Below are 26,904 nucleotides of genomic sequence, written 5' to 3' on the forward strand. Positions count from 1 at the left end.
AGTAGTTGGAGCAACAACTACTACACATCATTTACATACATCACCCACTGCTATACCAAGCAAGAGCTTTCCATACAACCATGGCCCCAGTGTCCCTCCCGACTTCTAGCCAGGGTCAGTCTGTTCGCGGGGTGAACCCAGCTCCTATGTGCTCATCCGCACGGAGCCCATGGGGCTGTTAGGCTAACGGTGCCGGGAAGGATCCGCGTTGACCCCCTGGGATCCTCCTGCAGTTCTCGCCCACGGATGCTATTCCTGCCCCTTCCGAGGCCAGGCTCGCCCTCCGCCGAGGCTCGCTAGCTCCGCCTTCCCTCCGGTCTCGGGGCGGCGCGCTCACTGCCGGGCTCCACCCCCGCGTCACGTGACGGCGGTCGGGGGCGGGGCTCGCGGCGAGGTCGTTCCTCCTAGCGGCCCGCCGCAGTCCTTGGGCAGCCCTGCGGCTTCCAGGGCGTCGCGGCCGCGGCCCCGCAGCGCCGCTCCCTGAGGTAAGAGCGCGGGTTCCTCGACGCACCCCGGAGGCTTCCCGGAAGCCCGCTGGTGCTCCAGGCCACCGGCCACTCGCTCCTGCCGCGGGCCGAGCCTGTGGCTGGGGTGCGGGGACCCGGCCTGGGGCAGTGCGGGGGTGGGGGGGCTTGGCCGCCGGAGTTCCGGGAGAGCCGTGCCTTGTCGTCCCCCGCCCCCCCAACCACCCGCTGTCGCCTCCAGCCCCAGGCTTTGCGAGGATGCAAGAGAATTAATTCTACTTTGCGGTTTGCAGCCTTCACCTGGGGATGCAGGAGCGAGTGTGCAGCCGGGCACCCAGTGGGTCTGGTTTTAAGCAAGTTGCGGAGACTCGGTTTCTAAAATCTTTGAAGGAGGAGGGATAACCCCTGTCCGGCCTCCCCCCTGCACCGAAGAAGTGATGGCAGTGCCATTTGGTGAGCCAGAACTCCGGAGTTGGTTTTAGTTCCATCACCCACTAGCCAGGCAATCTTGAGCCACGTCGATGGCGCTTCTGTTAAAAGTAGAGATGAGTACTTCGGCCAGAGGCTGCGGTGAGGATTGAGTGTGAAGAGACCAGCACAGTGCGGGCCAGAGGGCTCCTTAGAGAGTGCTCTCAGTATGAGCATTATTAAAATAGCAAGCTAGAGAGGGCTCCAAGAGAGACGTCTTTCTTGCAGTAAGCACAGCGTCCACTGTGTATGTGATCCTGAAAACAGTGCCGTTTTTGGCTGTAGAACCCTCTCCCCTTTCCCAGGCCCCCTTTGCCTTCTGGTTCACATTGGCATGGGAACCTGTTGTTCCTACCGAATGAGTCAGGCAGGATGGGAACGCTAATTTACTTGAGCAGATGGGTATCAGATTCCCTCTGAGGGGAAAGAAAACTGCCAGGCATGCGCTCCCACCAAAAAAAGCACAGTAGAGTGATTGACTGTCTATTGGACGATGCCTAGGAGCCCATGGAATCCAGCTGTCTCCAGCACATAAAGGAACTGGACCCAGAACGAGGCCAGGACTTTGATTTTGCTCAGACTTCAACACTGTTGGCGCTGGGTAGTAGAAAGAATGCGTGTGCTTTCCTGTGTTCGTTTATCCCGGCTGCGTGTTTGTGCATCTACAAGAAACTGGATGGAGAGAAAGCTAGGAACCAGACGATGGTGTCTGCCCCCGTGAAGCTGTTTCCATAGCTGGTTGTTAGTTTGAGGTTATATAAAAGTCTGTTTTGTGCACGTGTGTGTGTGTGTGTGTGTGTGTGTGTGTGTGTGTGTGTGTGTGTGTCTCCCTCTGATGGGTCTCAGTATGTTTTAGGATAACAACAAGTTCCAGCTCCCAGAGAGCTTGCCTCATAGCAGCTGGCCCCAGGGGACCAGCACACCAGAGAGGCTTGAATTGTTTCATGAACCTTGTCAGGTCTCCAGCCCTGGTGGAAGCTTGATGAGATTTAGAGTCCGGAGAAAATGGCACTTCGTTGAAGCTTTAGGAAAGGATTTCCTCAGGCCTAGAACGCTGCATTTCTTTGTTTCTCTGGTTTCTGGCCTCTTAGTGTTTCTAGATAGCTAAAGCGAGCAGCCTTCACCATAGTGCCTTCATTTGGTTTCCATGGTTATCAGGGGAATTACATTTTCATGATAGCACCCAGTAGCGACCGAGCTGTGTGGCCAAGCAGCAGCCTCTCCCCCACCGAGCCCTGCTTCCTGGTTTGGTTTGTTTTTCAGTTGTAGTACAGACATGGTCTCCCTTTCCTTTGGTCCCTCCTTTCATCCTTCCCTTTAATGAGTGGCAGTGTGAAGAGGGATGGGAAAAGAACAGAGAAAACAGAGACAGACCTTGGCCTGAGAAATCGGGAGAATCCTTTTTAGGCCCAACCCATTGATGATGATGATGATGATGATGATGATGATGATGATGATGATGCAGTGCTGTGGCATAAAACTGAGGGTGTTGGCCGGTCGGTGTCAGGGGCAGGTCAGTGAACCCCTGGAAAGGTGTAAATGGTGAGCCAGCAAGAGCTCTCCTAGGCAGAGTGGCAGCGCTGGGCAACAAAAAACACCTCACCTGCTTTTCAAAGGAGATGTGAAGGAAACATGTTCCTTTAATGGGCCGCAGTCACAGAGGAACACTAGGTAGCACAGTGGCCAGTAGCCTTTTCCTCTGGAGTCACCTGCCGTGGGCTTTGTATGAACGAGCTGCTGCTTTCCCTTTTAGCTGACATGATGGGATTGTCAACAGAAGGGGGCTAGAAAAACACCTGTTTGTATCCATCTATTTCAGTTTCAGTGTCTAATCAGTGCGTCTCATTTCTCAAGTTGGGCACTAATGCAGTCACGCATTTGTTTATTTTTTCAAGTACCCTCCCAAGTCTTCCAAAACCCTCACTAGTAAGGATTCTGAGCTCTGTAGAGGCGTCTGTCGCCCAAAGAGGTCCTTTGAGAGGAGAGAGAGCAGTGAGCGATGCACCCGGATTGTTTTCTCTGACAGCTGCATGGTGTCACTGTGGAAGAGTTGCTCTTCACAGTTCAAGATCATGTGGTAATTGCTGCTCAGTGCCCTTTAGGGACCAGCTCCACACCAGCAAGATCCCCTGCTTGGACTCTGAGGTTAGAGCTTTTTTTAGGTCACGCTCACGTGCTTAGCTTTGTGTTTCCCAAAGCACCACTTGTTGGGCCTTGCATTGAGCCTGCTACTAGGCTGTCTTTTTCTAGCCTTCTGGGGTCACTGTCGACCACCGACATCCTCCTCTTTTTCAAGCCTTTTATCCGAATTTAAGGACTGTGTCTTCCTTCCCTTCTCTAAGCTTAACCCAAGTCCCTTTGGTCAACTGCTTCCACTTTGTCACCAGGGTTTTACCTAAGCAAAGATGCTCAGGAATGGCAGATTTCAGGAAGATGCCATCCTAGGCCTTTGGGTACCTCTTCAGCCTTGTTTTTCCAAGTGTAAGAGGGGTGGGTCCTTGGGTGATTCTTGGCAAAGGCTACATCTGTTCCCAGGTGACCGATTCCACCTGCAGTCCTGAGAGGTTAGGCAGTTGCAAACATCTGCTCCTTAAGCTGAGGGTGGTGCATGCTTGCAGTCGCAACTCTCTGTAGGTGGAAGCAGGAGGGCCAGGAGTTAGGTCCACCTAGGCTACGAGAGACTTTATTTAAGGAAAAATGAAAAGAAAATAGACTTTACTGAAAGTGAAAATGTATTTGGTATATATTTGGAATTTGGAAAGCAAGGTTTCAAATTAAAAACAAAGGACTGTGGTTGGCAGTGTGGCATTGTAGCTCTTGAAAGGCTGAGGCAGGAGGATTGCTTGGACCTAGAAGTTAGAGTCAGTGTGGCAAGATCTCAACTCAAAAACAAACAAAAAGACGGTTACAGTTGTTTTGTTTTTAATGACAGTTTTTGTGTTCTCAATTTTTCTAAGAATCAGTGTATTTATTTTGTTATCTTTGTTTTGAATGTTTTTTTACTCAGAAAGATAAAATATACAGATGGGGCCCACGAATGCATAGTTTAGCAAATAATTATGAGGGAAATGACAATGTAAAGATTGTAACCTTAAGAAGTGGAGCACGGGCAGTGCCTCCTTCAGACTCTAACCTGGGCAGCTGCCATCTTGACCTGTAGATGAACATCATCTCTGTTCCCTCCATCGTTTGTGTGCACGTCCCTACACGGTACCATCTAGTTAACTAGTCTAACTTCGTCCGTGTGAGATCACCCTGTCTGCACCTTGTGTTTTGCTTCTTTGGCTCGGTGTATCACTTGGCGTGCGTCCATGTGGTAGCCCCAGTCTGTCGCTAAAAGCAGGCGAACAGGTCACCGTGAGTGCAGTCAGCAATGGATGGACGGGGGCTTGCCAAGAACTTTCTCAACATATTCTCTCTCTTCTGAACTGCGTTGGCTCGTTTGTCTGTTTAGTGGCGGGGGGCATGCACACCTTGGTTCTCCTTTCACTGTGTGGATTCCCAGGATGGAACTCAGATCATCAGCTTGCCTCCTGAGCCAACTCTCTGGCCCTCCTCAGGCATAGTCTGTTGTGCATCTGAACAGACTTCTTTAGGTTCCATTCATCTAAATAGAATTGCTTTGTTGGTGGTGGTAGCACGTGCTCCCTCACCTCCCCCGACACACACCTTGATTGGTTGGTTTGCTTTTTGATACAGGATCTTACTGTGTAGTTCAGGCTGTCCTGGAACTCAGTATGTAACCGAGACTGACCTGGAACACACAGCAATCTCCCTGCCTCATACCTGTAGCCAGCATCTACAGATGTGAGCTGCTATACCCAGCTTCTAAATTTCTGTCTTACTAGCAGTTTGTGAGTTCTACTTGCTTCCAATCCTTAGAGATTCTTGCTTTGGCCAGTTTATTTAACTATTCTTGGGTGTATAAAATCTCTTGAGGCTCTAACTTGCTTTCCTTGTTAGTCACTGATATTGAGCACTTTTTTTTTAAGGTTAATAGGCTAGCATCTTTGTGAAATACTCAAGTCATCAGACTTGTTTTTTTTTTTTTTTTTTTTTTAAAGATTTATTTATTTATTATGTATACAGCATGTATCCCTGCAGGCCAGAAGAGGGCAGCAGATCTCATTACAGATGGTTGTGAGCCACCATGTGGGTGCTGGGAATTGAACTCAGGACCTCTGGAAGAGCAGACAGTGCTCTTAACCTCTGAGCCATCTCTCCAGCCCCCCAGACTTGTTTTTTAATGTGGTTCCAGGTTGGAAGGGTTGACAGGCACTTTATCCAGAGATCCATTCAGCTGGTCCTGCAGGGACTTTAAGTTAAACACACACTAGATCCACATATACGTGAAAACATGCACTGTTTGTCTTTCTAGGTCCGGGTTGCCTCACTTAGTATAATTTTTTCCAGGCTCATCCATTTACTTCCTCCATTTACTTTCATTGTCTATAGGTACCAGGTTTTCATTATTGATGGACATCTGTTCATCTATTTGTCAACAGAGTAGCAGTGAACATGGATAAGCAGATACCTCTGTAGTAGGGTATGGAGTTCTTTGTGTATGTCTGGGAATGGTATAGCTGGTCATGTGGTAGGTGTATTTCTAGCTCCTTGAGGAACTTCTACATTGATTTCCATAGTGGCTGTACCACTTTGCTTTCCCACCAACAGTGAATGAGGGGTTTTCTCCCCGTACATCCTTGCCAGCATTTATTCTCATATGTTTTCTTTCTTAAAAAAAAAAAAAAGACTTATTTATCACATATACATTGTTCCACATGTATGTATGCCTGCCTGTTAGAAGAGGGCACCAGATCTCATTGTGGATGGTTGTGAGCCACCATGTGGTTGCTGGGAATTGAACTCAGAACCTCTGGAAGAGCAGGCAGCGCTCTTAACCCCTGAGCCATCTCTTCAGCCCCCTCATTTGTTTTTTACTGTTAGCCTTTCTTACTGGGGTAAATGAAATGTCAATGTAGTTTTAATTTGCATTTCCCTGATGGCTAATGCAAATGTTAAATACTTTAAAAGATATATCTTATTTGTATTTAAGTTTTTTTTTTAAAATTGGATGTGATGATTTAAATATGTCCTTCTTAGTCTCAGACATTTAAATACTTAGTCCCCATTTGGTGGCACTGTTTGGGGAGGATTAGGAGGTGTGGCTTTATTGGAGGAAGTCTGTCACTGGAGGTGGGCTTTGAGGATTTAAAGACTCACACCCTCTGCTTCCTGCTTGTGGTTTAAGATGTGAGCTCTCTCCCTGCTGTTCCAGCCATCACTCTAACTGTGGATTCTAACCCTATGGAACCACAAGCCCAAATAAACACTGTAGTTTCCTTGGTCATAGTGTTTTATCACAACAATAGAAAAGCAACTAATACGCTGGGTTTCACTGTGTATCCCAGGCTGACCTAGAATTTGCTATGTAGACCAGGCTGGTCTTGAACTAACAGAGATCTAGCTGCCTCTACCTCTCAGATGCTCAGGTTGAAGGCAGATGCTACCATGTGTGCTCAGTGGTCATCACTGTCATCATCTTCTCCTCATCTTTTATTACATTTAGTGTGCGTGTGTGTGTGTGTGTGTGTGTGTGTGTGTGTGTGTGTGTGTGTGTGTGTGTATGTGTGTGTGCGCGCGCGCGCGCACGCGTGCGCGCACTCACGCGCATGTGTGGCGGTCAGAAGACAGTTTTCAGAAGAAGGTTCTCTCCTTCCACCTGTGGGTTCTAAGGATGGAATTCAAGCTGTCAGATTTGATGGCAAAGCCCTTCCCTTCTAAACTATCATGCTGGCCCTTGTTTCTCCTTCTTTCTTCAGTTCCGTTAAAATTGGGTAGTGTGTTTTCTTGATGTTTAGTTTTCTGAGTTCTTTATATAGGCTAGACACCAATTCTCTGTCAGATGTGTGTGTATGGCAGAGGATTTTCCCCCACACTCTGTAGGCTGCCTCTTCAGTTAACAGTTTCCTCTGCAGTCTAGAAGCCTTTTAATTTCATGAGGTCCCTCATGTTGATTGTTGGCCACTGGGGCCCCATTTAGAAAATCTTTACCTAAGTAAGTATATCATCAAGTATACTCCCTACTCTCCTTGTGAATTTTCAGAGTTTCAGGTCTAACATTGAGATTTTGACCCATTTAGAATTTTGTGTACGGTGACAGATAAGGACTAATTTTCCCCACAAGACTAGGAGAACATCTCAGAAGAGGGAACAGAAAGATTCTAAGAGCCAGAGTTTGGGGAGGACCAGGGTGAAATAGTATCTTCTGGATATGACAGGACTGAGGGACACATGGACCCACAGCAGCTGTGTTACCTGAGAAGATCAAGCCAGTCAGTATTCCAGCATGGAGTGGGAGGGCCTCCAAGGGGGAGCTATTGACAGCTGATGGCATCTGCAGGGGGGAGTCAGTTTTCTTTTAAAAAGTAACCTCAAAGCTGGGTGGCACACACCTTTAATCCCAGCACCCAGGAGGCAGAGGCAGGCGAATCTCTGGGTTCAAGGCCAGCCTGGTCTATAGAGCGAGTTCTAGGACAACCAGGACTACACAGAGAAACCCTATCTTCAAAAAGCAAAAAACAAAGAAAGAAGTAACTTCTGATAGGTTGACAGTGGGCTGTCCCCCACCCATGCATATATGGGCAACAGAAATACCAGACTCAAATGCTGCCTCCCGAGTGCTGGGACTTTCCTCTTTGGGAAAGAGATGAGTTAGCTGGAGGTTAGAGGACATATCTGGGAGGAGTGGGGGATGAACAGGGTCAAATACATTTGTCTTAGTCACTGTTCTATTGCTGTGAAGAGGCACCATGACCAAGGCAACTCTTACGAAAGAGAGCATTTAGTGGAGAGCTTACCGTTCAGAAGGTCAGTCTGTGATCATCAAGGCGAGTAGGTAATGGCAGGCAGACATGATGCTGGAGAGGTAGCTGAGAGCTCACATCTCATCTGCAAGTTGCAGCGGAGGGGGAAACAGAGACAGAGAGAAAAAGATAGGCTGGGCCTGACTGGCATGGGCTTTTGAAACCTCAAGCCCACCCCCAGGGGCACACCTCTTCCAACAAGGCCACGCCTCCTAATCCTTCCTAAACAGTTCACCAACTAGGGACTAAGCAAATATATGAATCTGTGGGGGCCATTCTCATTCAGACCACCACAACGCTATATACGTGTATTATTGTCTCAAAGAATTAATAAAAATATTTAAAAAAAAATCTCAGGCTAACAAGATGGGTCAGCAGGTTAAGGTGCTTATTGCCAAACCTAACAACCAACCCAGTCCCTAGAATCTGCATGGTGAAGGGGAGAACTGATTCCCACAAATTGCCCTCTGACCTCCACAGATAAGCGATGACAGGCGCCTCCCTCCAAAATAAAGGAAATAAATGTTTTTGAAAAAGAAAGAACATGTCTTTGTCTCTCTGAATCCCTTTCTTGCTTGCTCTAGTTTGGCTACATTCCTTAGTCCCTCAGGTGATGTCTCCTGAGTTTCTCCCATTCCTGACAAGGGACATGGATATCCTGTCTACTTTGGATCAAGTATCTATTCCATGTGGTACCTTGCCCTGGCTAAGGCACTGTGAAGGACAGCCCATTGGGATAAATGGACTGGACACAGCTCTAAGAACAAGGAAAGTGCTAGTGTCACAGGCCTGTGATCTCAGCAGCTTGAGAGGCTAACGAGGAGGATCACAAGTTCAAGGCCTGCCTGGGCAGCAGAGTGAGCTCAAGAGCAGCCTTGGCAATTTAGTAAGACCTTGTCTCAGAAGGGGACGGGGGATGTAGCTAGCACATACAAGGCCCTAGGGTTGTTGCCTCTACCATACAATGACTGAATACAAATGAGGAGCATACACTCTGAGGCTTGTGTGCAGAGGTAGACAGAGGCCAGCCTAGGCAATACAGCAAGACCTTTTGTGAAAACACAAAGATGAAAAGCTTGGTTACGTGTGTAACTCAGTGGAAGCAAGCTTGTTGAGTGTGCACAAGGCCCTGGGTTCAATCCCTCATGCCACCAGAAAAATGATGTAGAGTAAAATTAAGAGGAGGATGGGGAAGTCCGTTGGTGTGGCTGAGGGCCTTGGGGCTGCAGGAATCCAGACTTCCCACTGAGTTCTGGAAGGCCCAGCATAAGGTCCTCCAGTTCTTACCATTCACTCCCTTAGCTGTACTTGAAAAAACCAACTCCCTAGAATTTGACGTTGGGAACTTGGGGGCCATGCCCACCCGGGTGAATTTCTGCTGTCAATGCTGTTCTAATCATCCTCATGAAGAAGAGAACTTACTCTCGTTGCCATTTGATGTTCAGGACCCAGGAACCTCCTTCCCTCAGTTACAATAAGGAATTCTTGGGACTGGGGAAATGGCTCAGCAGTAAGAGCACTTACTGCTCTTTCTGAGGACCTGAGTTCTGTAGCCCTTAGTAACTCCAACTCCAGCTCCAGAGGACCCAATGCCACTGCTGGTGAGCAGCTGATCATAGGCCAAGGCCATGCATAGTCAGCACTATCTCCTCTGCACTTCAGACATCTTTTTTTTTTCCTTCTGTGTAGCCCTGGCTGTCCTGGAACTCTGTAGACCGGGCTGGCCTCAAACTCAGAGATCCTCCTGCCTCTGCCTCCCAAGTGCTGGGATTAAAGGCGTGCGCCACCACCCGTCCACTTTAGACATTTTTGTTTCTTCCTAAGGTGCTGAGAAAAGTGGCTCAGAATGTGGTGAAGAAGTAGAAGGGTGTGATTTAGGAAGACACAGGAAAAGAAGTCTACCATTTACTGTGCGTTTACTGTGTGTCAGGCTCCTGGTAACTGCTTCCCAGACATCTTTCATCGGCCCAACGAGTCCCTAAGGTAGTATTAGCTCCATTTTTATAGATGAGAAGGACAGCCAGAGACCAGTCTGACTCCATTGAATGTCTAATGTCACCAGCAGAGTAGCAATCACTTGGTGTGGAAGTTGCCTCAAGCTGAGCATGATTAAAGGGAAGCGGCTAGAGCGGTCTGTGGCTGGCTGGGAGGCAGAAGGTGATGATCTGATTGATAAAGTTTAAATGGTTGAGGTCTACTCACCCTGCAGGTAAAGTGCCTTGGATTTTTGTAGATTTTGACTTGAAATCCTAAGTCTTTACACTAGGCTTCCTAGCAGAACACTGCCAGTCCAAATTAGACCTTTTATGATGCTCAATAATAATTGCAGGACCAACTGAATCTTTCTTATGGTCAGTGAACATAAGCATACACCCGTGATGTGTGGCCAGGGGTGCTGTACCATCACTAGCCATGAAACCCAACATTGTAAGAAGGAACCTGGGCAGCAGGTGGTTGTACTCCAGGGACTTTGGACTTAGTTCAGGTTAGGAGTCCATCCAGATATAGTACTGCCAGATGCTGGGGATGAGATGTGCAGTACAGTTTGCATTGTGAGTGCTCTCCAAGATGACACAGCTCCTGAATAAGTAAGCCCTCAAAATACCTTCCTGGTGGGTGTGGTTAGCCACGCTTTAATCCTAGCACCCAGGAAGCAGAGACAGATGGATCTCTTGAATTGGAGGCTCGCTGGTCTATCTGTTGACTTTCCAGGCCAAGCAAGGCTATCTAATGAGACTCTGCCTCCCAAAACAAAAACAAACCAACAAAACCCCGAACACTCCCTTCCTCGCCCTTTCAGCTCTGCTTATTAAGTTTGTGAGAATCAGGATGAAGGGCCAGTTGAACGATTCCCTGATGCATGTTCCATCCTACGTCAGCCTCAGTGAACAGCCCTGGGCTCACAGAGAAGGGTAAAGAGAGGCCCCGGATGGCCTGAACCGCTTAGTGCCCCTGACTTTGATCAAGCACACAGTGTTCTGAATTACAGCATCTGATTTCAACGCTGCACATATCGTCTCTTAGATCAAAGAGAGCTGAGGCTTGAAGGAACGATGGAATGCCCAACTGAGACATTTGTCACCTTCAGGGTTTACGTTTTTTCTCCTTTCTGAAATCTGTGGATGTGTGTGGGTACAGGCCTGTGTACAGGCTTTTTGTGGCTCAGATTTCCCTCTGTATGATATTAGAATGGACTTGAACTAAAATCCACAAAAGTAGAGACATATCCTTTGGTTTGAGATTTTAAATCATTAACCTATTACAGTTGCTCTGCTGGACGGTTTGTTCTTACTTAACTGGTGCTTTGTATGCCTCACAATGTGGGTAGAAAATCTTGTTTTCCCTCTACATGGATACTAAAGGTTTGAGCTGCCCTAGATCCTTAGTTCTTATTGATTTTTAAAACTTAATCTAATCTCCCACCACTTTGAAACTAAGTAGGAACTAGAAAGTGGTTTTTGTTGTTTGGGTTTTGTTGAGACACCAGGTCTTGTCTACAGCCCAGACTGGCTTCAGACTCACTGTCCTGTTTGCCACCACCCAAGTGCTGGGATTGCAGGTATGTGCACCACGATGGGCCATTTCTGTCTTTATATCTGATCATAGAACATGAAAGCAGGGTTCAGGCACCTGCCCTCAAGGTTAGCCAGTAAAGGGGAGGCAGAGCCCAGGCTAGGATGGGAAGCCCATTGGGTCCTTCTTGTAGGAGTCATTTTACCAGGATAGGTAGAACCTTTTGTGCAGGGACTCAAGGCAGCTCCCAAATTAACTAGTGACTAGTTGAGGTGTCCATGGGAACCAGCTGGCTTTTCTGGCTGACCCTGGAACTGTATCAGTCTAAGAACGGCTTCCACTCCAGGCTCTTACTGACACCTGGCTTCTCTACAAACTTTCTTCCATTCCTCGACAGGCTGTCTTACTCCTGTCCGAATTTCAAGTGCTCACCCATGAGGCTGGCTTGCCCCACCCCCCAATTCTCCTCCCCAGCAGTGACTCGGGCACGTCCCTTGTCATTCGAGTTCTCGCAGGCTGACTTCCTTCATTTATCTGTAAAATGAAGACAGGACTGCTTTAATTCAGTGCTTCTCAAGCTTAGAGTCCACACAAGTTCCTTGGTGATCTTGTTAAAATGTCATATCTGGGGCTGGAAAGATGGCTCAGCAGTTAAGAGTACTTGCTGCTCTTGGTTGGTGGCGCACACCTATAATCCCAGCACTCAGGAGGCAGAGGCAGGCAGGTCTCTGGATTTGAGGCCAGCCTGGTCTACAGAGGGAGTGCCAGGACAGCCAGATTGGAGACAGAAAAACCCTATCTTGAGAAGTAAAACTTAAATAAAAAAGTACTTGCTGCTCTTGCAGAGAATCCGAGATTCGTTCCCAGAACCGCACAGGGGCCCACAACCACCTGTAAGTTCAACTCCAGGAGATCTGACATCCTCTTCTGGCCTCTGCAGACACCTTCCCTGATAAGGCATATTTTTATACAAGCACACCACACATATACATAGATAAAAATTTTAAAAATGCCACCCCTGATCCAGTAAGTATGTGATGACACCCAAGATTGAGTGTTCTAACAAACCTCTGGATCCTGGGGACGCTTTTTTGAATTGTATTGCTTGGAAGAGATGCGAAGAGAAAAAGATGAAATAATACTTTGGGAAGAATAGCATTTTATTGAAACTGGGTGTTGCTTGGATGTAGCTTAGGTTGGCCTAGACCCGTAGATCCCCCTCAGCCATCTCCCGATGGAGTTTCAGGTGTGTCTGTCCTTCCAGCAGGTTTTTATTCTCTGAACAAGGGGTTTTCTTCTCTCGAGACACTGAGTGGTCTTCCATTTATGTGTTTTGTTTTGGTTTTGTGATGGAGGGCATTTTGGTTCGAGGGTATTTGGGGGGGGGTGTTGTTTTGTTATTTTGGTTTTTGGGGTTTTTTTTTGGTAGATGAGTCTTTGTCTTCTACCGGCTAGGGGAACAGGACCCTCATCTGCTTCCCGACTGAATCGTGAAGCCGACCACACAGTCTTAAACATGGCAAGTGATGAGCACAGGCTTAGTTAGGTTTTACTTCCTGTTGCACAGGTGTCTGTGTGGCTGTGGTTTGAAGTCTCAGCAGTGTCAGCCATGTGACAGTTTATTCATTCCGTGTTAAGTGCCCACCATGGGCAGAGTTCTGGACAGATTACACACAGTAATTCAGAGTTCCTGCCCTTAAGGGGGCTTGCATTCCACTCAGGAAAGGCAAAGAGGAGGAAGTCTCCAGATGGTCTGTTTTGATGAATGTCGGTCTAGGTGGGCAAGCTGGGGTCAGGAACTGAAATATCCCAGATTCTGAGGCTGGGGTGACAAAAAGCAGTGGGAAGACAGACAGAAAACCCAACAAAGCAGAGCCTTCATTCTAGCACTTTCCATGGGGAGAGTACTCCAGTGCTCTGCCTGTCATGTCCACTCTCCCCATGGCCTGTACCTGCTGTACTGGCCGAGGTGACCAGACTTTTCTCTGTCTGCATTCTGTCACTAGTAACTCATCTCACGCCAGGTCTCTATTCAGGGGCACTTCCCCAGAGACTGTCCCTGATAGCCTTCTAAAATAGCTCCCAGCAGTTGTTCACATGTGCATGCGAGCACAGGCGCGTGGGAACACACAACTCCTGCTTCATTGCTCTGTAGCATTTGTGTTAACATTTGCTTAATTTCTTGCCTGTCTCTGAGGATAGGGACTTCCTCTTCCTTATTGCTTTCCAGCACTTGGAACAGTGGTCTGGCTCATAGTGGGCAATCAAGTATTTGTTAACCAAACGTCACTTTTTTTTTTTTTGTAAAAGAAGAGCCACCTGGTGAGTGGTATTCATCTTGGTTCAGAGGTGAGGAAATGGGCTCTGAGAGGTTCAATCAAGGACCTGCTTCAGGCCACAGGGCTGGGAAGCAGAAGTGCGTACTTGCTGAGAGCTAAGTCTTGTGGGCTTCCCTTCCAGTAGGAGGTCTCTGCCCCGCTTCCTGAGGCTGGGGATACCAAGGGGCCTGGAGGCATGTGGCTCTCTCTAGTGGGAGGGTGGAGGAGACCCCAGAAACCCTGAGCTCACCTCTTAGGAACATGTTAAATATGGAGGTGCCGGGAGCCTACCTCACTCAGGACCTACTTTCCTACACATTGTTTTTCCAGTTCTTACAGACGTCACGTTACAGGTTCACAGGCCCTGGGGACTGTTGTTGCTTTTTAATTCCATGCTCAGGGGCCCCAGTGGCAAAAAGGAAAGGCAGGACTTATAGAAGACACTTTTTAAAAAGTGTTACCTAGTTAGAGAAGTCCCTTGCTGCGTGGATCCCCGTGGACTCCTGTGAAGATCGTATACATAAAGCCAAATAGAACAACAGAGAACTGACGGTGGACCTCTAGGGGACTCTTACCTGAGCTTCAAGGGGACTTGGAAGGAAGAACTATTGGCCTCGGCCTCTCTAGACTCAGACCCCTGCAGTTGGAGACACAGCTGAGTCTGGAGGGAGATAGAAACTGCCGGCCTCTTGAGAGGCCGGCAGCTAGACTGTTTGCCTCTTGAACCCCAAACCCGAAGAAGCCCTGGTGGGTTCTGTGTGGGATGTGGTCTTTGATCTTTGTTGTTTTCCATTGATATAACAAAATATTTGAGCACAGATGATAAAAAAAAAGCAAAATAGATTTATTTAGCTTATGTTCAGGAGCATGGCTACACATAGACACCTGGGATGTGCCTGTTCCCAGCTGCTTGAGCAGCTGAGAGGAGAGGATGAGTTGAGTCTGAGAGTTCGTCTTGTGTAACACAGCAAGACCCTATCTTTAAGAATTAAATCTAAGAACATGGTGTCAGCATCCGCTCTGGGAAAGGCCTCTTGTTCTGAAGTTAAATGGCAGAGACGGTTGCATGCTGAGATGGCCGGTGACCTGTCACTAACGCCGTCCTGGGCATCTTACTCTAACAACCTCATCCAGTGGTAATTAGCTCCCAAAGGCACTTTCAGATGCCACTGACATATGACTTTGGAGATTAAGTTTCTAGCACATAGATTGTTGCAAGACATACTCAAATCATTACAGACGCCTTTGCCCCAAATTTCCCAGATAACCCCACATTCCGAGGGGAAAACGTTACCATTTAATGTTTGCAAAGTTGGGAGTTCCTGCCGTCACTGCTCCACTTACATCTTCTGGGTCTCTTAAAATACAGCTCTGCCCAGGCCACGCCCCTCCTGAGAAACCTGTGCTAGAGTGCCAGCTGCCCAGTGTGTCACTCAAGGCCTGTGCCAGTGTGGACCATGTAAGCGTGTACAGCGTGAGTGCCTCCAGGGAGGCAGGAGTGAGAGCAGCCGGGGAAGTAATTGAGAGCTAGATGCCTGCTGGCTTTGAGAAGAGCACAGCACTTCCTGTGGGGCATCCAGGGAATGGGCGATCTCAGGGTTTCCAGAGGCTTTGCCTGTGCCGTTGGAACAGCGGTTCTGAACCTGTGGCTCTCCACCCCTTTGTCAATCCTCTGTCTCCAAAAATATTTGCGTTATGATTCATAGCAGTAGCAAAATTACAGTTACAAAGTAGCAACGAAATAATTTTATGGTTGGGGTCACCACAACATGAGGAACTGTAGTAAAGAGCTGCAGCGTTAGGAAGGTTGAGAACCACTGCTCTAGAGCGTCATGTGCTCTGCTGGATGGCGAGGACTGGCCTTTCCCATAGTAACAGGCTGGCTCCCGGGGTCTTAGCATCTTCCTTCAAAGAGAGACATAGTCTCAGGTGTAGACCAGGCTGAGAACCAGACTGAGATCTGTCTGCCTCTGCCTCCTGAGTGCTGAGACTAAAGGGGTGTCCCACCCCTCCAGGGTTTTTACTCTTTGATTCCTTACTCACATTATTGCTGGAAGATTTTCTGTGTAGAAATTTCTAGATCAGTCTCATTATGCATTAAGCTATGTTTATATGATAGGTTTATATCTGGTTGAGGAAACAACCTGATAATGGGGTGGAGACTTTGTGGAGATTCACCTCTATCTGTTGACTTATTTATAACTAGTATAGTAAGCTTGTATTTTGTGCTCAGTTTTAGATGGGTTTTGCTGTAGTCTTTGTAACTGAATTGTGGCCTGGGTTTCTTTCTTCTTCTTCTTCTTCTTCTTCTTCTTCTTCTTCTTCTTCTTCTTCTTCTTCTTCTTCTTCTTTTTTTTTTTTTTTTTTTGGTTTTCAAGACAGAGTTTCTCTGTGTAGCTTTGGAGCCTGTCCTGGAACTCACTCTGTAACCCAGGCTGGCCTCGAACTCACAGAGATCTGCCTGCCTCTGCCTCCCGAGTGCTGGGATTAAAGGCATGCGCCACCACCGCCCGGCAGGCATTCTTTCTTAATAGGCTGCTATGGTAAAGATGAGAAACCCATCTGGGACAGGAATTGGCATGCTGGGTACTGTAGTATATCACATGGGCCACACAATGAGTTGTCTGGGTCAAACACTTTTTATAGTAAGCTAGGTTGAAGCTGTACTTAGCATGACCAGTGGCTGTAATTTGGGTAGTTGTGATTTGGATGGCTTTTAACATCTGTCCTAGGAATGGGATATTAGCAACAGATCCCAGAGGGACCCTCGTGGACAGATGTGGCAGGCTATATACATGAGGATTAAGGTCTCACTCGGGAGCACCTGCCAGTAGCCTTTTGTAGAAGTAAGGGACTCAATGGATCTGGCATCTTGGGAAGTGCCCCGGAAAGAACAGTACATGGTTAACTCAGGAGAACCAGGATGAGCAAGTGGGACGTGGAGACAGGGAAACGGGTGTAGAAGTAGGTCAGAGCCCCAAGGAGTGATCAAAAGATACTCTCTCCCGATGCAGCAGTCAGTCCTGATGCAGATGAGCAAGGCTCCTGGAGATGTCTAGATGATGAAGTTAGATATTTCGACGAGAAATTTATGGGGATGTGGTAGTTCTGATGCTTATAAATTGAAGTCACAGGTAACAAAGGAGAGTGAAGTGAGAAGCAGCCAGTAGAGTCTTATAAATTAGCTTCTCTTTATAGGGAGGTAGAAAACAGAAAGATAAATAAATGGTGTGGCAGGGGATCTGTTAAGTGGGAGGAGTCTGAGTCTGAGCTAGGAAGCAGAAATGTAGTGTGTGAGGGTCAGAGCTAGGCAGAAGAAATGAAAAAGTGTGGTCCCAGGAGGTGAGGCAGAAGGTTGCAAACTGAAGTCCCGCCTGGGCAGCTTAGTGAGATCTTGTCTCAAAATGAAAAGCAAAAAGAGGACGTGGATTAAAGCTCAGTGGTAGAGCACTTGCCTGGCATGTATAAGGCCCTGAGTTTGATCCTCAGCATTGGGAGTGGGGAAGAGAGAGAGAGAGAGAGAGAGAGAGAGAGAGAGAGAGAGAGAGAGAGAGAGAGAATGAGAGAATATGAATGAATATGCACAAGAGCACTAGCTTTTGGTATTAATAGCAAAAATTGGATGTGGTCAGCTTATGCCAAAAGGAGAACATTTACTTATTCATGACAAAGTCTCATAGCCCAGGCTGGTCTTGAACTCCTGATACTCCCAAGTGTCTGGATTAGAGTTATGGGTGACCACACCCAGTCCAAAGGGAAATCTGTCAGAGGGGCATGGAGATAACTAGCATTCAAAGGTCAAGGGTAAAGCTGAGCTTTCAGACTGCACCGTGACGTACGGAGAAACTGGGATGCCCTTTGCTCCAGTGCGTTCTCTGTTTCCTTCTCTCCATGCAGCTCAGCTTCTCCTTCCTGTCCACCATGGGAAAATGATCGCCAGCACCTACTCCAGAGTTTATTGCTTAGGAAAGAAGTTGCTGGTGGCCCATCATCCGAGGAAGAAGCCAGCAACTAGATATCAACTCATGTTCATCTAGAGAAGGTCTCAGTGTGCCCTGTGTGCCAGTTACAGCCAATCAGATGCAGCCAGAAGCCTGGGTACCATTTTGTTGTGTGTTTTTCTTCAGAGCCCCCTGCCTCTGTAATCGTGGGGTCTAAATTGTTGGTAAGGGGGGAAGATATTTCCCAAAGAAAGCAAGGAGGCAGACAGTGGGGCAGCCGGCCCTGTAGATGGTTAGGACATTGGGCTTCTTGCATCAGGGAGTGGCTGAGCCAGGGCCAGAACCCACACAGCCTTCTCTAGGGAAAGAGTGGTGAATTGTTGATCGGAATGATAAAGGAAAGACAAATAGGTACCTAGTTCTCATTTGTATTTGGGATATCCAGACTCTAAGACCATTGCAGCCAAAGATGGCCTCGCTCTGTATGAATCCAAACTCTGTTAGGTAGATCCCAGGGGTATTCCAGAGATCTGGATTCTGTACTTCCTCAATACATGCACCTGTCCTCACCTTTTTTTCTGCCTTGTCTTCATAGTTCCTCTCTAATCCTTTCTGTGTGGTTGTTACGCTTGTAGTGATTTAAATGAGAATAACCCTCACGAGATCCCCTGTTGGTAGCACTGTTTGGGGAGGCTCAGGAGGTGTGGCCTTGTTGGAGGAAGTCTATCGCTGAAGGTGGGCTTGAGAATGAGAGTGTGGAAGACAGCAGTACTCAGAGCTGTTCAGACCGTGGAGACCCAGCTCGACGTCAGCTAGCAACGAGGCCAGGACCTTTCTGTGACACTTTGGCGAAGAATGTCGCCGCTCCACTAGTATGGTCCATCACACTCCCCTCACCGGGTTTAATGGCTTTTCTGGTCCAGAGTTCCAAAGTCTTCCACATCCTTCCAAAAACCAACATGGTCAGGTCTGTCCCAACCATGGTACCAACTTCTGTATGAGCCGCTTTTCTCTTGCTGTGGTAAGACACCATGGCCAAGGCAGCTGATATAGGGGAAGGTTTATTTGAGCTATGGGACGGAGGGGTACGAGTCCCTCACTATCATGGTGGGAAAGCAGACAGGCAAGGGGGCAGGGACAGCTGACAACTGGCAGCTTGACGTGCAAGCAGGGTACAGAGAGGGCGGACTCAGAATGACAGGACTCTGTAAACTCTCAAGCTTACCTCTAGTGACACACCTCTTTATCCTCCCCAAACAGTGCCACCAACTCAAGACCAAGTGTATAAACATCCGAGCCTGTGGGGCCCATTCTTCGTCAGACCACCACATTCTACTACCACATACTTAACGCCACATCAAAATATAAGATGTATGCAGTCCTCAAAAGTCTCAACACTGTTTAAAAGTCCAAAGTCTCTCCTGAAACTCAAGGCGCTCTCTTAACTGTAACCCCTTATAAGAGCAAATCACATACTTCCAGCATTACAGTGGCACCGAATATACATTGCTGCTCCAGAAGTGAGGGAAGGGGGCATAGTGAGGAAATGCTGCATCAAAGCAAGGCTGCTGCCCAGCAGGGTAAACTAATCCTGCAGCTGCCTGGCTGGTGTCAAAGGCTTAGACAGCTCCGCCCTTCCTGCTTTGCTGCCTGGGACAGTACCACAGGGTTCTCTTCACAAGGTGGGACTCTGGTTGCCAGGAGGTCTGGGGTCATATTCTTGGAGTACCTGACTGAAGAGAGTGGAGGCTGACCTCCTGATGGCGGGGATTAGGTGAAAATCCCCACCGGGTCTATAGTAGTGACTTTTCTTGTCATTCTGACCAAAACAGCCTAAAAGAATTACTTAGTTTGCCTCTTGCTTTCAGGGTTGACAGTGGCTTTTAAGTATATGTGGTTGGGCAGAATATCAAAATGAGAGAGTGTGTGGTAGAAAAGGAATTTTGTTTGTTTGTTTATTTGTTTTTTAAGACAGGGTTTCACTATGTAGCTCTGGCTGTCCTGGAACTCACTCTGTAGACCAGGCTGGCCTCGAACTCAGAGATCCACTTGCCTCTGCCTCCCAAGGGCTGGAATTAAAAGCATGTGCCATGTACCTGGCTCGTAGAGTACGTTTTTAAGATATTTATTTTATGTGGAAGTCTGCATACATATATGTTCTTATATACCATGTAGTGCATGTGCCTGTAGAAGCCAGAGAAGGTGTAGAATCCCCCGGGAACTGGGGTTACAGGTGATGTGGGTTCGGGGGTCTGAACTTAGGTCCTCTGGAAGAGCAGTACGTGCTTTTAACCACTGAGCCATCTCTGGCCTAGAGCAGGTCCTTTACCCAATGACATATGGAAGCAGAGAATAAGGGTATTACCCGAAGAGACCAGGGCAAGATACAGCTCCAAGACCATGCTACTGGGTCCTGCTTCCTGTAGCTAGGCCCTCCCTTTCACTACTGATAATGCCATCATAATATGAATCTATCCAGGGGGGACGAGCACTTTAATTCTGTCAGAGTCCTCCTGACCTTCTGTGTCTGCAACTGCATCGCAGACTCACCCCAGGAAGGCTTCACTAATCTCTTAGCGTTGTTCCCCCCTCCCCCAGACAGGGTTTCTCTGTGTAGTTTTGGAGCTTGTCCTGGATCTCGATCTGTAGCCCAGGCTGGCCTTGAACTCACAGAGATCCGCCTGGCTCTGCCTCCCGAGTGCTGGGATTAAAGGCGTATGCCACCACCGTCCAGCTTTTGCTGTTTCTTAATCTAACCAAGTTAACAGTCAAAGTTAGCCATTATAGATTCTTATTGAGGAAATGAAGCCCTCTGATTGGCTGTGCCTTGCTCACTTGCCCCTCCCTGGGGTCAGGAAATGTTATTTTTAAAAAGGAAACAGTAAAAGGGGAGTAGACAAAGTCTCCTTTTGTATCTTTCTCCCAGGTGACCATGGAAACGGGTGGCCTCCCCCTGGAGCTGTGGCGCGTGATCCTGGCCTACCTGCACCTGCCTGACCTGGGCCGCTGCAGCCTGGTTTGCAGGGCCTGGTATGAGCTGATCCTCAGCCTTGACAGTACCCGCTGGCGGCAGCTGTGTCTGGGCTGCACCGAGTGCCGCCACCCCAACTGGCCCAACCAGCCCGATGTGGAGCCCGAGTCCTGGAGGGAGGCCTTCAAGCAGCACTACCTGGCCTCCAAGACCTGGACCAAGAATGCGCTGGACTTGGAGTCGTCCATCTGCTTCTCTCTGTTCCGCAGGAAGAGGGAGCGCCGCACCTTGAGTGTTGGGCCAGGCCATGAGTTTGACAGCTTGGGCAGTGCCTTAGCCATGGCCAGCCTCTACGATCGAATCGTGCTCTTCCCAGGTGTGTACGAGGAACAAGGTGAGATCATCCTGAAGGTGCCAGTGGAAATTGTGGGCCAAGGGAAGTTGGGTGACGTGGTCCTGCTTGCCAGCATTGACCAGCACTGCTCAACCACACGCGTGTGCAACCTTGTCTTCATGCCAGCCTGGTTCTCACCAATCATGTATAAGGTGGGTGCACATTGGATGCCGTCTAGTCCTGACCCCACAACCTTGGCCTCATTCATTCCCCTTTTTGGTTAGAGTTGAGAGTTCAGTAGTTAATTCCTATGCACATACTCCCGGGAATTGAACTAGTCAAGAAGTGGGCACACAGGTCAGTACAGAATTGTGATTTGTACCTTATTTCCCTCAAAGCTGCATTAGAAATGAGAGGTGGGCCGGGCGGTGTTGGCGCACGCCTTTAATCCCAGCACTTGGTTGGCAGATCCAGGCGGATCTTTGTGAGTTCGAGGCCAGCCTGGTCTATAGCGCGAGATCCAGGAAAGGCTCAAAGCTACACAGAGAAACCCTGTCTTGAACCCCCCCCCCCAAAAAAAAGAAAAGAAATGAGAAGTGGACAAAGGACAAAAAGTTTTATACCTCTTCTATTCCTAAACAGATCAGCTAAAGCACCAGGTAGAGCAGGTGGCAAAATGTGCAGCATGGTGGCAGGACATTGGCTGCTCACAGCAGCATGTCCAGAGAGGGGGCAGTGTCTCTCGGCACCTGTGCCCTCATCCTGTGCTGGAGTCATTGCTTCACCTGGAGGGAAAGTCAGGCAATATCACTCCAGCGTGGCATTCGTCTTCTAAACAGAGCACGTGTGGAGGAAGGAACCTGTGGCCCTGCAAAGAGGCGTGGAGCCTGTGCATTGGCTAGAAGCGTGCCTGTTACAGTCAGTCTCGTCTCTCTAATGCTCGGCACCTCACTGGCCATTTGTGACACTCAGTGTGCACCAGGCGTGTGCGTTACAGCCATCCCTCACTTCCTCTTCCCCACAGCCCTAAGAGGAGGTTGCGTCACCTGGCTTTATAGATGAGGGAAATTGAGGCCCAACAACAGCAGCATAGCCGAGGTTTCAGGCTTATGGGCAGAGCTTGGATCCAAGCCTTATTAATAATCCAGACAACCTTCCATATACCCAGACATCTGTGGTGACCAGTAGCTGTGGTTCCCTTGGGCACAGGAGGGGGATTAGCAAAAGTCAGAGATGTTTCCTAGGTGGGTAATTAGTGAGGTTAGAGCTCAAATCCAGGCCCTCTGATTTGTAAAATTACATCATGTCAAAGTCTTTAGGAGCCCCGAAGCCTGCTTTTTAGCTCTTGGATGTTTCAGAAGGAATAATGGGTGTCCCTGTGCTGGTCTGCAGACCTGGAAGTAAAGTTTGCTTCTAGAAGCAAGGCTCCATACCCTTCATGCCTTGAAACCCATTGGTTCTGAGGGTAAACGCTCATTTGAGACTCTGCTGCTGCCTCAGAAGCACAGCTGTAGCTCCTCAGGAGACAGACCTGGTCACAGGCTTCTTTGCAGTTAGCTTTCTGGTTTGGTGCTTCCCATAGGTGAGTTCCAGGTCTATGATTGTCTTTCAGCCAAAAAGGCACAGAGGTCTGAGATGTCCTTGCCTGAAAACTGAAAAGGCCAGGATGATTTCACAGAAGTTTTCAGTGATCTCTTAAGAGAACATTATCATTGACTGCATCTTCAAGAAATTGAGCCGGGCAGTGGTGTCGCACGCCTTTAATCCCAGCACTCGGGAGGCAGAGGCAGGTGGATCTCTGTGAGTCCGAGGCCAGACTGATCTACAAAGCAAGTTCCAGGAGAGGCACAAAGCTACACAGAAATCCTGTCTTGAAAAACCAAAAAAAAAAAAAAGAAATTGAGAGGATCAAGGAGGAAAGACAGCTTCACTGGTAGCAGGGAAGTCAGGGAGCCATGAGGAAGCACCTAGAGCCCCTGAGGTCAGAGAAGTCACCCTCCTCCAAAAACTATCAAGGCAGGTCACTGATAGAGAATATTTTTAACTGCTCAAGGGGGTAGGTCTGTCTGGGTCGTTGATTAGACTCATAGGATGCTCCTTTATTTCATGGTTGAGATGTATCTGGTGGAGTTTATGTGAATCCAGAAAGGCTATAAAGCGTTTGACCGCACCAAGCTTACCTGTCATTCAGGCCCAGGGTCCCAATTGTATTAACAGGTTCAGTGCTTTCCCGTTCAGTGCTACCCCTAGGCTCCGGAAGTCTTTCCTTGTGTCTTTGACCTCAGATCATAGTAGTTAACTGTCACTGAGTGGTTTATAAACTAGCAAGCCCCATGCTACAGACAGGGAAACTGAGGCTTAGAAGGGTGAAGCCATTTGTCCTGGGTAACACACTTGGAAGAGGCAGAGCTCTGGTTGGCCACCAGGGCATCCTCCCACCCCTAGCAGCCATCCTTGTCTTTTCTCTTTGAAGATAAGACCTGTCATGTGCTTTATTCCACCACACACCAGTAGCTGCACAGACTCGACTACCCTAATGCCTGGGGCTAGGCTAACCCCACCACCTGCTCCAGTCCAGGAAGTCCTCAGTTCCTCTCCTGTGCCCTTTAGAAGGACAACAGAATTGGAAGGATGCAGTGATGGGCAGTTTTTCTCGTGCCTCTGTGATGAGGACCTACTCCCCAGTTCCTTTGGGTGACAGCTGGCATGCCAGTCTTTTACGGAAGAGTAGGAAGTAAAAACCAAGAGCCTCTCTGTCTCTGCCCTCCTTGAAGAGCAGCTTGGGTGATGACCATCCAGACAAAGTGTACGCTTCTTACCATGTCTTCTCCCTCTTGTCCCCAGACCACATCAGGTCACATCCAGTTTGACAACTGCAACTTTGAGAATGGACACATCCAGGTCCATGGCCCGGGTACCTGCCAAGTGAAGTTTTGTACCTTCAAAAACACCCATGTCTTTCTGCACAACGTGCCCTTGTGTATGTTGGAAAACTGTGAATTTGTGGGCAGCGAAAACAACTCTGTAACTGTTGAGGGCCACCCCTCGGCAGATAAGAACTGGGCCTACAAGTACCTGCTGGGCCTTATCAAGTCCTCTCCGATCTTGCTCCCTGCAGAAGACCATGAGTTTTTAATGTCCTTGGACCTAGAGAGCCGGGACCAGGCCTGGAGCCCGAGGACCTGTGACATTGTCATCGAGGGCAGCCAGAGCCCTACGAGCCCAGCCTCCAGCTCTCCAAAGCCAGGCTCCAAGACTGGCTCCCAGGAGGCGGAAGTGGGCAGCGATGGGGAGAGGGTGGTGCAGACTCCAGACAGCAGTGACGGCGGCCTGAGCCCCAGCGGTGAGGACGAGGATGATGAGCAGCTCATGTACAGACTGTCCTACCAGGTGCAGGGCCCACGCCCTGTCCTGGGCGGCTCCTTTCTGGGCCCTCCACTACCAGGAGCTTCCATTCAGCTGCCTAGCTGTCTAGTGCTGAACTCCCTGCATCAGGAGCTCCAGAAGGACAAGGAAGCCATGGCGTTGGCCACCTCTGTGCAGGGCTGCCTCATCCGCAAGTGCCTCTTCCGAGATGGCAAGGGTGGTGTCTTTGTCTGCTCTTACGGCCGAGCCAAGATGGAAGGAAATATCTTCCGGAACCTAACTTATGCAGTGAGGTGTATACACAATAGCAAGGTACTTCCTAAGGACCGACGCTGTAGCTGGAGGCCTCGCTGGGTGACCACTGCCGAGAGCGTGAGCCGGGCTTTGTGAGAGGACCCCTGTGGCTATGTGGGAAGGGTGTGAGGAGATATGTGCCTGTTTCATGATTTTCAAGCTTATTAGACACACTTGACTGCCTGTCCGTCATCTGACTTGGATAAGACAGACTTCTCATTTCCCAGAAAAGAAAACAGGCCCCAGAGAGGGAAGGAGTTGGGTTTTTTTTTTTGTTGTTGTTGTTGTTGTTTGTTTTTTTGTTTTTTCAAGACAGGGTTTCTCTCTGTAGCTTTGGATCCTGTCTTGGAACTCGCTCTGTAGCCCAGGCTGGCCTTGAACTCACAGAGATCCGCCTGCCTCTGCCTCCCGAGTGCTGGGATTAAAGGCGTGTGCCACCACTGCCAAGTGGAAAGGAGTCTTACTCGGGGTCATTGAGCAAGTTTGAGACAGAGCCCAGGTCTTGTACCTCCACTGACTGTATCATTCTGCTTCTCAGACGTGTTACCTAGGTGTCTGTAGAAGACATAAGTTTGTTTGTTTGTTTCTTGTTTCTCCCCCGACAGGTCAGAGAAGATTTAGAGAGACGTGATCACTGACATCATTTTAGAATCCAGTGGGATAGTTGAAAAGGGTTGTTCTGCAGGAGCAGGTGTCTGAGCTGAGCAGGATGGAGGGAGGAGAGGGTGCAGAGCAAGGGGAGCATACGTGATGGGGAAAGGGGGAACATTCTAGAAGCAAGTACATCTGTTCTGGGCCCGTTTGTGGGGTTCATTCACCCATGCAACTGGAACACGTTGAGAAGCCGTGGGGCTGGAGAGATGGTTTAGTGGTTAAGAGCACTTGGTGTTCTTCCAGAGGACCCAGGTTTGGTTTCTAGCACCCACATGGTGGCTCACAACCATCTGTAACTCCAGTTCCAGGGGACCCAAAGCCCTCTTCTGAACCCCAAGGGTGCCAGGCAAGCACATACATGTACACATAATACTCATACACATAAAATAATAAATCCTTAAAAAAAAATTAAGACAAAGTTGTGGAGAGCAAGCAGGAGCCATCTTGCCCTGAGTCTAAAAGGGTGGACATCACACTCAGTGCAGCCCGCCAGCCACTGATGAAATGACTCTTGAGGTGAAGTCCCATTGAGTGCTGTAGAATGACCTCCATGTCTATTAGTGGTTGGTCCACAGAGGGTTTTGAAGGGTGAGCAGGCCATGAGAAGGAAGCATGGCTATGCACCTGGAGGGGACTACTACTCCTTCTTCTCCTTCTTCTTCTTCTTCTCCTTCTATAATTTATTTAACTTTATTTTATGTGCATTGGTGTGAGAATATCAGATTCCCTAGAACTGGAGTTACAGACAGTTGTGAGCTGCCATGTGGGCACTGGGAATTGAACCCGGGTCCTCTGGAAGAGCAGCCAGTGCTCTTAACCACTAAGCCATTTCTCCAGCCCTACCTACACTTCTATACTGTGGACAAGAGTGTTCCAATGTGACTTCTCTCTAACGTCTGATGGCCTGGTGCCCTAACATTAGCAGAGGTGCTCAGTAAACCCATAAGCATTGTCCAGAGTTCAGTGTGGGGCTTAAAGGCATCTAGAATGGTTAATTACAATTGTATTTTAACTGTATATTACCAGGCCCACTTCCAAGGGAGGTGTTAGGTGGTGTTACCATGAAAACACAAGACTATACTATATTATAAGTAGGAAATAGATTTTTTTCCTAAAGGAAGAGGGACTAGCATGGTGTGCATATCTGGAATCCTAGTACATGAGAGGCTGAGGCAGGAGGTTCACCACAAAGCCAAGGCCAGCCTGGGTTACATCGTGAGACCTCGTCTCCAAAGGAAACAGATGTGGAAAGAGGCTAGTTTACTTCCACAGGTGCTATGATGCAAGGATTCAGTTTGAGCCCTCAAGGAGGACTTTTCTCTTCACATAGTTATTGATGGCATGGCTGTTGAGCAAGATTCTGGCTCTGCTGCCCATGCTTCCTTAAGGTATGGTGAAGATGATTAAGGTTACGTATGGAAAGTACGAGGTTGGTCATGGCGGTGCGTGCCTGTAAGTCCAGCACTCAGGAGTTAAAGCAGGAAGATCACAGATGGGAGGCTAGTCTCCGCTATGTACCTAGGCCCTAACCTCAAAAAAGAAAGGGGGTGGTCAGGGGAAGGAAGGAAGGAAGGAGGGAAGAGGCAGGGAAGGGGGGCTTAGCAGTGCACCTGGTATATAGCAGGTACTCAGTAAGCCTTTTTCAAAGCGATAGCAGTCTAGTTGAGAGGTTCTCCGATAGATGTGTCAGAGGTGTGGTACAGGAACCAGAAGTG

General features: G+C 48.5%; 1 protein-coding gene across 4 annotated transcripts in view; it reads left to right on the top strand.

Annotated features, from left to right (window-relative positions):
• Positions 1 to 354: 354 nt before the first annotated feature.
• The window catches only part of Fbxo10 (F-box protein 10), a 49,857-nt gene continuing 23,307 nt past the window's right edge, over positions 355 to 26,904 (top strand). For 2 of the 4 annotated variants that reach the window (XM_052715117.1, XM_052715120.1), the window contains exons 1-4: positions 377 to 485; positions 17,527 to 17,727; positions 20,497 to 21,087; positions 23,720 to 24,553. In XM_052715117.1, the coding sequence (XP_052571077.1) occupies positions 17,710 to 17,727; positions 20,497 to 21,087; positions 23,720 to 24,553 (1,443 nt within the window). In that variant the 5' untranslated portion in view covers positions 377 to 485; positions 17,527 to 17,709. Of the gene's footprint in view, positions 486 to 17,526; positions 17,728 to 20,496; positions 21,088 to 23,719; positions 24,554 to 26,904 lie in introns of all 4 variants that reach the window. The other 2 variants (XM_052715119.1, XM_052715118.1) reach the window with 2 other exon arrangements.

This window comes from Peromyscus californicus, unplaced genomic scaffold (assembly GCF_007827085.1).
Source record: "Peromyscus californicus insignis strain IS unplaced genomic scaffold, ASM782708v3 Scaffold_5__1_contigs__length_169319896, whole genome shotgun sequence".
Taxonomy (NCBI): Eukaryota; Metazoa; Chordata; class Mammalia; order Rodentia; family Cricetidae; genus Peromyscus; species Peromyscus californicus.